Source organism: Helianthus annuus, chromosome 10 (genome assembly GCF_002127325.2).
Source record: "Helianthus annuus cultivar XRQ/B chromosome 10, HanXRQr2.0-SUNRISE, whole genome shotgun sequence".
Classification (NCBI taxonomy): Eukaryota; Viridiplantae; Streptophyta; class Magnoliopsida; order Asterales; family Asteraceae; genus Helianthus; species Helianthus annuus.
In genome coordinates this window covers 29,077,118-29,087,647 of record NC_035442.2, presented here as the reverse complement: position 1 = coordinate 29,087,647, position 10,530 = coordinate 29,077,118, and the positions used below count along the sequence as shown (strand labels likewise).

At 38.5% G+C, this 10,530-nt stretch overlaps 1 protein-coding gene across 1 annotated transcript; it reads right to left on the bottom strand.

Annotated features, from left to right (window-relative positions):
• Positions 1-3,369: 3,369 nt before the first annotated feature.
• LOC110880883 (zinc finger MYM-type protein 1-like) lies at positions 3,370-4,462 on the bottom strand. The gene is made up of 2 exons (XM_022129317.1): positions 3,929-4,462; positions 3,370-3,876 (listed from the first exon to the last, which is right to left on the bottom strand). The coding sequence occupies exons 1-2, from the start codon at positions 4,460-4,462 to the stop codon at positions 3,370-3,372; spliced, it is 1,041 nt and encodes a 346-aa protein (XP_021985009.1).
• Between the last annotated feature and the right edge of the window lie 6,068 nt (positions 4,463-10,530).

Here is a 10,530-nt window from a genome sequence, read left to right as displayed (position 1 = left end):
AGCGCCAAATAAATGAAGCAGTTAAATTAATTATATTATATATATTAAATAAAATAATCAAACCATAAAAATTGTGAATATAAATGCATTGGTTACGTGTCACTATAAGAATTCAACAAATAGAATTATGATTCAGTTAATACGTGGACACCAATATCTACAACTAACAATTAATGATCAAGTGCACGTGGCTGTTATTAGCGTGAATGTCAAGCTGAAGTTCAACTATAAATTGAAGGCAGTCATTCACATTCTGCTTATCCCTTTTCTTTCTCTCGAACATGTACCTCTATTTTTTTTAGAAATTCACCCTATAAAACTCCAAAGCCCTGCCCCGTTTTAAGTATTGTAGCCCCTGATCATTGATACCCTGTCCGACTGACGTAGGGCCCCGTAACGTATGTCAAGGCTCTGCCTAAATTCGTTGGGGTTCTGTCTCGTGACGTAGGGATAAAGTAGAATTGGGTCACTATACTTAATGTGAGTGCACTATATATTTTATTAAATAATCCAAGAGTTTTACCCAAAATATAACAACCCTCCCGAATATTTTTCTGACACCCTACACTTCCTAAAATACACCCCGTATGTGAAAACCGAGCCCGAAATACAATATATTATTAAAAATAATTAAAAACAAGAAAATATAAGTTTAGGCGGGTCGCGACAACCCTCACCCTTAGTTTACGCGGGCGGTTTAAAGGTTAAACCCGATTCCTTTGAGTTTTTAAGTCTAGGCGGGCCGCGTAAGCTACCCGTTAAGTTCACGCGGGCCGCGTGGGATCAAAAAGGTGGCGCAGCCCGGTGATGACACGTGTCATCATCGTGGCGAGCCTAGTAGATGACCCGGACAAGCTACGCTATTGACCAGCATTGACGCGGGCCGCGTAGGCCTTTGCCTACATTTACGCGGGCTGCGAGAGGACCAGAAACCAGCACTATATATAGAGGGCATCGGATCTTCATTCGAATTCGTTCAAAATCGATTTCCTTTCTCTCAATTCTGAATAGTGGAAATAATACTCGGGTATAATACCCCCTAATTAGCGAAGCTCTGCCCCGTTGTAAGTATCATAACCCCTGGATACGTATTAGATACTCTGCCCGATTGATCTAGGGTTCCGTAACGGCTGTCGTGGTTCTACCTGACGTAGTCGTTGGAATGTCGTCTCGGGAAGAGTATTACTAATGTTAAAATGGGTTATTATACTAACACGTGTGCATTGTTTATTTAATTAGATTATAACCAGGAAATCACAAAGGAAAGCCCTATAATAGCAATGTGAGTTATCCTCTTTTTGTAAACCTATTTTGTGAACTGTTTTACAAAACCTTAAATATTTTTCCATGCGAACAGCAGTTATTGAGTATTTGTAAGAATACAATTACAGTCGGTAAATTTCGGGTTTTGTATACAAATTTTGTTACCACCTGGTAAAGGAGTAACATGACCATAAGTCGGAACGACATTACCGTGTGGTGGTAATTGATATATCTTGGAAACAAATGTAATTGCGGATGCGCCCTCAATACTGTACACTGTGACTTTTTATTTAAACTTGATTAAACTGGGATTCACTCACCAGTATTTTCTGCTGATAAAATGTTTTAAACACGTGTTTCAGATAACTTAGTGTGAAGCCAATAAAAGCCAGCTGGAGAGCATTGAAAGGTTGGAAAAGTGGCTATAAAGTTACCTAAAATAAAATAGATGTTTTATTAAATAAAATAGGATTTATTCCTATGAAAATGTGTGTACTGCAAAACTTGGGTTTTATCCCATGTGTTTAATATTATGAAAATATGGTGGTTTTACTCTGATAAAATATTTCCTAACTACGGTCCTGATGAAAAATTTTGCTGCCAAATTAGACAATACACGATACCACCGAAACTGGCTCACGACCGCCTGTGCCTGAGTTTGTATTAGGGATCGGGGGTTGTGACACGCTTCTGCACACGGGGCCGTGCCCAGCAGACACGGGGGCGTGGTCAACTAATGCAGACAAACTGCATTTAATGAAGAAAGAGAAGATGGGTGGACACGGGGCCGTGTCCGGGGTTCTGTGCAGACTATAAATAGGGGTGCTTTGCTCACTTTCAAATCATCCCTTGGCAAACCACCTCTCTCACACTTCACCCACCCACCACCACCATCACAACCCACATCCACCACCATCATCCATCATCCATCATAGAGTGTGTGTAGTAGTCTCGAGATCCAAGATTGATAGTAAGAGTTCTTGACAATCAAAGGCCATGTTTGCCTAAGTCTCTTACATCACTTGGTGATGACAAGCATTTAGTGTAATACTTTTTATTTTTAATCTTTTCGCACTTTTTATTTGGTTATGTATTAATGACTTTAATAACTAGTTTCTTATGTTGAAGGTGAAACTTCCTTATCATTTGTCTGTGGTGTCTTGGCGTTATTTTACTGTCTATATAAAATAAAAGATTTACACCATTCATATCTCCACGGTCTATATGGAGATATGTTGAATACCTGGTCGGGGGTTAAGGGAATGGTTTGGTAAGCCTCTTGCCTTGTTCAGTGTATAGATCCTGCAAGGACCTGGGTCAAGCTTAATAGGACCTCCTTCAATACCCACTGGTATTGGATGGCGGGGGTTCGAATTTCTTGATCCCTTCATATGTAAACTACTATTAAAACATTAACCCGGCTACTTAGGATTGTATCCCTGCTGACTCAAACTACTTAGCCGAGGGTAACGTCACCTTCAAAAGAGGGGCCTACCACAATACGCATTAATAACTTAATTAATTATCTTTCAATAATCCAACCCTTTAGGATTGTATCCTTGCTGACTCAAACTACTGGGTTGAGGGTAACGTCACCTTCAAAAGAGGGGCCTACTACTATAACTAAGATAATCTCTTAAAAAGTGAAAAAGTGCGGAAATAATCAAAGGTTACACTAAAGGCGAGTCGGATCCAAGTGATTGATGTTGTCTATCTGTTTTATTTTTATTTTTATTTTTCAGCATTTTTAGTTTTTATTTTCTAGTTTAAAACATTTTTCTAAAATTTTGATTTGATTAGACGTTGAGGATAAATCGGTACTAAAAGCTCTTGTGTCCTTGGACGACCTCGGTATCTTACCAACACTATACTACGCTCACGATGGGTGCACTTGCCTATATGTGTGTTTGGTGTTAATAAAATATCGTGTTTTATAAATTTAAAGCTTGAGTAAAGTGTTAAAAAGTGCTAAAAATATACATAAAAATATATCACACCGCACGCACATCAACCCGTTTCTACAAGCCATCCAAGAACTTCCATAGTGTTTGGATATAAAGTAATCAAACGAGAAAGCATCTTGTAGTGGGAATTACAACGTGTATCTCAGGTCCTTGAAAGTGTCATTTCGTGATTCAACCCAAATCCAGTACAAAGGATGTTTTCCATGTTTTCCAATTTACTTTTTTGGCTTTCACGAGGCATATCTTTTCGTTTGGAAGATGCACAAAAGACATTTGTTAAACTAGTTATCGTTTCAAAAACTTTCCAAATAGGTGTGTGTTTGTGAGTAACCGCCAGAACAACTGGTTGAAGTTGGCGTGCAAAAAAATGAATATAGAAAGCTTGGAAATTTTCCTTTAAAATTAGAGCCCTTAAGCCATTAAACTCACCCGACATGTTACTTGCCCCGTCATAACCTTGGTCTCTAAACCTTTTCAAACTCAACCCATAACGTGCAAATATATCATCAATAGCCGATTTGAGTGTTAATGCGATTGTTCCTTGACATGAACAAGCCCAATAAAATGTCCTTAACAATCCCAACTTAATCAACATAATGAATAACAACCGCCATTTGTACTTTTTTGGATACGCCACATGATTCATCAACTAAAAAGAAAAAAACATCATCACCTAGATTTTCAAAATTTTGTTTAGGTACCTCTTGAGCATCACAATGTCTAATGTCCGCTTGAATTTTAGGACGTGTCATTTGGTTATTTGTGGGTGCATTCTCGAATATAACCTTACCAAGCTCTTCATTCATTTCACCCATTAGTTCTAGAATCTCTAAGAAATTTCCTTTATTTAAGGAATCTTTTGATTTATCATGGCCATGAAACGCCAATCCGCCATTCCACAACCTTTTTCCAAGCATAGTAGAAGCACTTACTCTAAGTCGGTATTCATGTTTCTCCTTAGGGGTCTTTTTGTCCCATCGTGTGTGTACGGCTTGATTTTCATTAAGTAAATCGACACACCCTTGGAAACATTTATTGTGGACGCTATTAACTATGCCAACATATTTTTCAAGTACCTCATGCACTTTTTTTTTCCAATTGTTATACCCCTCGGACACAAATGTTTCTCTATGATCTCCAAATTGGCCCCTAAACAAGCAGCAACATAACCAAAACACACGATCCGATTTTGAACTATACTCTAACCATCCCTTATACTCCTTTTTGTTAACCATTCTTCCTTAATTTTTCTTAACTCGTTACCTTGAAACATTGATTGTGGTAATTCAATACCTCTTGGTTGACATGCTCCTCTTAGTAGGTATGTCATTCTAATCCCATCTCGCTGATTCACGTTGTATGATACAATCGGCTTAAGATCATGAGTGTTTTGGTCAAAAATCAAACAAAGGATAATGTAACCAAATCTGATTTTGTGAGGTAGGTGCTTGAATGTTAAACAAGTGTATGATCAAATGTGAAATGTTAAGAACAATGAACACAATGATTTATACGAGAAAAAGCCCTTGATCTTTATGAGATCTCCGGCACAAAAAAAAAACCTCGGATAGTGAAAACTATCACTATCAACTATATTGCACAAAAATGTTTACAACTTCGGATGTTGATCAAGTGTGGTATAATGGATATTTGCTAATGTGAGAGTGTATTCGAGAGCTTGTATTCGAGAGTGTGTGTTAGCTAATAGTAATGTCATGCCTATAAACACTTGATCAACCCTTTAAATTGAAATAACAACTAAGTCCGAAAATGTAGGACGACCACGTCCAAGCTAGTGTACGTTGAGCTAATTGAACATGTGCGGCATCTTCAACGAATATGGACCGAGATTCTCGCCATGACTTGGTCCACGTCATCCATGACCTGCATACTATCATGAAAAATATAGAGAACAATTGTTAGCAAAGTTGTAAAATAATAAGAATCCATGATCTTCAGACTTCCTACATCATTTATTAAGGATCAGTGATCCAGGCTGGTCTAAGGATATATGATCCATAGTTATAAAAATTAACCCCTAACAATGAGGATCCAAAGAAAGAGTATCCACATCAACGAATTCGAAAGATGATTCAACCCCTTGCCTCTTGAGAAATTGTGCCATAACTTCCCTACTCATGGTTCCTATCACATATGAATCGCTCCATAAGTTCATAAAACAACACTAAACACTTAAATAAAGTAAACAATCATGTTCAATCAATACCATAATCCATATTTTTCAATCTTAATTTTCAAACAGTCAAGCCCTAGTTTTAAATGTTGATTAGTAATCATGTAAACAAACAAAGCTTTAAATAAAACAACAATATCATTAACTATAAGTCTAGAACAACCAAAAAAATATCAAAAAACATAAAAAGATCAAACCCTTATACATCTATATTTTCTCCTAATCACCACATAAAACAACAAAAATAATCAATAAAGAAAGGATACCCGTTCTAAGTCGGAATTCTGACATAATAACGGTCCGAACGGTCGGAATTTTACATTTTCCGGCCAACAAACTCGCATGGTCGTTGTACTGATGTGTCGTTGGGCGACTTTTTTCAGTTGGGGAGGGATTTGGAAGTCGAAAGGGTGGGTTGGTTTGGGTTATTTTATTTAGTTCAAAATCTTTGGGTTGGGTTTGGGCTTTGGTAGTTGGGCTAATAAATTAGATTGGTTGGGTCCTGATTGGGTTAAGTAATTAAGTGAATAAGTGGTATGGTTAAAGAATAATCATATAATTTGTGTTATATACCGATGACAAAAGATCAAATACAAATACCATTATCATACAAAACGTACGAATAAGGTGAAAAGGTAAAAAATGCAGTGATATTTTCGTAATTATTTACTCGTAGAGTAATTATCAAAATTACCCTACAAATGATCTTGTGGGGTAATTTTGTTCTTGTAGGGTAATTTTGTAAAATGTTCTTGTAGGGTAATTTTGATCTTGTAGGGTAATTTTGTAGAGTATCATAAATACTCTACAAATGATCTTGTAGGATAATTTTGATCTTGTAGGGTAATTTTATAGAGTACCATAATTACTCTAGAAGTGTATCAAACTTACTCTGCAAGTTTCAAAATTACCCTACAAGAACATTTTACAAAATTACCATACAAGATCAAAATTACCCTACAAGATCATTTGTAGAGCAATTTTGATAATCACCCTACGAGTAAATAATTACGAAAATGTCACCGCGTTTTTTTTCTTTGCTTTTTCATGCCTTTCGTACGTTTTGTACGATAAGGCTGTTTGTACGTGAACTTAATTTATATACTTATGTGTGTACCAGTGAGGTGCTAAAAGTAGTTTAATAAAAATTACCTAAATTAATCTAAATTAGACACTAAGTAATACTTTAGACTCTCTAAACTTGACTAAACCACTAACCAGCAAGCGAACCAATCGACTCTCGTAAAGCTAAGTAAGTCCGGATATCGAACCCACATGACTCAATTTAACTACGTTAACTAACTTATCTAGACTAACACTGACACGGACATGACACTAACTGTTTTTATATTTGATGGGGGGGGGTTCTAAATATCCTAAATATAGGATTTAATTAAATTAATTAACTAAATTAAGTAAACACAAACTAACTCGGGTTTTTACTCAGATGATGGAAAAGACTACCTAGACTGGAATCCTGGATTGTACTAGTAATGATTTATTAGGATTATTAATTATTATGGAACCGAGATATTCTAATTCTAAACCTATCTAGACACCGAACAAGATCCTCGACCCTTCTCGAGAAGACACTTATGGAGCTCTAAAGGCTGTTATGGACACCGATTAATCTAGACTCCCACACGGGTTATCTAAGTGGTTTACAAAAGTATCCTAATTCGATCTACTCCCTCACAGACTATAAATCTAGGAGAGACTTGGATTCTTAATTTGATTTGTTAGACAACGGTCAATAGGGCAACTAGTTTAGACTCCTGACGAAGACCCTACCTAGCAATTTACTGACTTAGACCTAACAATAATCTCGCACCTCACATCTATTAAGATTAGTAGAACACTCAGATTTATTAAATTACTAATTACTGCTTCTAAGGTGTATTGGCCAATTAACCCAAAAGATTATAAAACAATATCATAATCTAGCATGAACCTATTATGTGAAAGACATCCACCAAGACTCATACGAAGCAATAAAAAATAATAAAACAACTCTAAGCAAGCATGAACATCAAATTAATTAAACATCCATAATAAAAATCAAAACTTTACAATCCATTCATCCTAGTCTAGGTAGTACGAAGTTGTCGCAACCCCCGACCCCTAACCTTGGGAACGGGCGGCCGCGAACCCGTATCAGTGGTATCGGTGTTTATCAATTTGGTAGCGGAATTTACATCAGGACCGTAGTTAGAAAATATTTTATCTGAGTAAAATACCACATTTTTATAATGATAAATACATGGGAAATTCCCAAGTTTCCATTACAAACATATTTATAGGGATAAATCCTAATTTATTGAAATAAAACATCTTCTTTATTTAGATAACTTTTATAGCCACTTTTCCAAGCCTTCAGTGCTGTCCAGCTGGCTTCTATTTGGCTTTCACATTTTGTTACCTGAAACGTGTTTAAAAACATTTTATCAGCAAGAAATACTGGGGAGTGAATCCCAATTTAATCAAAACAGGTTTTATCATTTTACAGCATTGAGGGCAATCCAGCAATTACATTTGTTTACATCTACTTTAATTACCACCCACGGTACTGTTAATCCTGACAGGTGGTAATGCTACTACTCACAGTGTAGTAACAAATTTTGTATACAAAACCCCAACATACCGATGATAATTTTAGATTTACAAATACTCAATCACTGTGAAATATAATTTAAACATTTGAGGTTTTGTAAATACAGTTTGTGAAAAGAGGAACTACTAACATTGCTAGTTTAGGTATTTCCTTATGATTTCCTAGTTACGATCTAATAATTATGATCTAATAATTAAACAATGCACACGCGTTAGTATAATAACCTAATTTACATTAGTTATACCCTCCCTGAAACAGAACTCCAACGACTGAGTCAGGCAGAGCCTCGACATGCGTTACGGAGCACTAGATCAATCGGGCAGCGTATCTAATACGTAACCGGGGGTTATGATACTTACATCGAGGCAGAGCTTCGCTATTTTAGTGGGTATAATACCCGATATAATAATTTCTATCAGAGATTTGAGAGAGAAAGATCGAAAATGAATGAATTAGACTAAATGCCGAAGGTCCCTATTTATAGTGCTGATCAGAGTGTCTCTGGCGCCCCGCGACTAACTAAGGGTCGTTTCTCGCGGCCCGCGAGCTAGGCTAGCTAGGGCCTAGCCTTGGCCAATCATCGGCTAGGCTTGACACGCACATGCCACATGACGGCACCGGGCTGCGCCACTTTTTCCTTCGCTCGCGCCCCACGACAGACCTAGGGGTGTCTGTCGCGCCCCACCAGAGCTCTTTAAATTTTGTTTTTATTTAATTTTTGTAAAATTAAAGGTATTTTGGGTCGTTTTTCGTATACGGGGTGTATTTTAGGGCAAATAGGGGTGTTCTAAATATTTTAGGAGGGTTATTATATCCTCCCTACCTTATTTTAGAACTCGTCCTCGAGGTCTACTGGAACAGGTGTGGATATTTTCTCTGCATCTCTGATTCAAGCTCCCAAGTGTACTTCGGTCCTCTCTTAAAATCCCATTTTACTTTAACTAGAACCAATCTCTTGTGTTTGAGATTCTTGATTTTTCTGTCTTCAATCTGTAGAGGTCTTTCTACAAACATAAGTTTCTCATTTACCTCTATGTCCTTAAGACGTACTTGTCACACCCCCAAAATCCCACCTGCGGAGTACTACCGCTTGGAGGCGTGACTGACCAGGATCCAGCCACCAATCATACTGAACAAGCATATAATGATCATAAAAGTTTAACCAATACGATTGGTGTTTCAATACAAACAAGTTAAGTTGCAAGCGGAAGCATAAGTTTAAAGTTATAACATAAGTTCCAAAAGTTTCAAGTTTAACATAGTCTTGTAGCAATCCCCGTCCCACAACGATCCTCCTCCATGCAAGCTCCAGCTGAGTACCTATGGTCCTGCAAAGCATGTAGTAACGAGTCAACAACTAGTTGAGTGAGTTCACGGGTGGGCGTTTGTTTTAGTTATTCCGAAAACAGTTTCCTTTACTGGCATCCTGCCGTGGGGGTTACCCCATAGTTTAAAAACGTGACATGTTCGTTCCCAATTACTCCGGCATACCAGCCGTGGGGGCTACCCCATGTTAGTTATCAGGCATTTCGGCCGTGGGGGCTACCCCATGCGTACACTAGACTCGTTACCATATCGACTGCTGACTGTAGTCATGTTTAGGTGCCCTGAAAACATCAATGTCTATCATCATTGACGTGCCCCAGATCCATTAGTTCACGCCCGTCCTCTGCGGCACGGTGTGAGGCTTGTCAGACCTAAATAGCGCTATCTAACTAATGACCCGCTCGCCATTGGCCCGGCGATTAGTCGATACAAAAAGGAGGGACTTCGTGATAGAGTTTTAGTCTAGTACGTTTATCCGTCCATCCGGACGAGGAATCACATTCCTGAACCACTGACGTCCTACCCAAGGAGGACGAGGAATCCACGTTCCTTAACCCCGTTCCCAACCCAGGGAATCCCATGCTTTGTAGAGGGTGTGAACTCACCTTGGTTTGCTCGGCAGTTAATCACAGAAAGATCAATCAAGTCGCAAGTAGTCAATAACGTCCTAACACGGATATCACGTATAATCAGATTCGAACCAAGTAGTGCACAAATGTTCAACACGTATGGCAACACGTTTAACAGTAACAGTTCATAGTTATCATTCAAGCACAGCCCAAAGTCTAAGTGTAAGGCCCAAACAGTTGGGCTCGTGATAACAGACCCAAATAACATATCAACAGTAGCACAGAAGTCCATAAATTCGGCCCACTAACTTAGGCCCAAAGTGTGGTCTCGAGTCGCAACCGGACTCGCAAGCATGGTCTCGAGTCATGCTGTGTGTTGATCTCAGGTGGTTGCGAGTCGCAACCGGTGTCGCAACCGTGGTTTCGGCTTGTCATGCTGAGGTCTCGAGTCGCAACGGGACTCGTAACCTGTGGTCTCGACTTGTCCTGTTATGGTTGCGAGTCGCAACCGCGTGGTCTCGAGTCATCACGCTGTGGTTGCGAGTCGCAATCGGGTGATTGCGAGTCGGTAGCAGTCGTTTTCATGTTCACGTGTTGATGCAG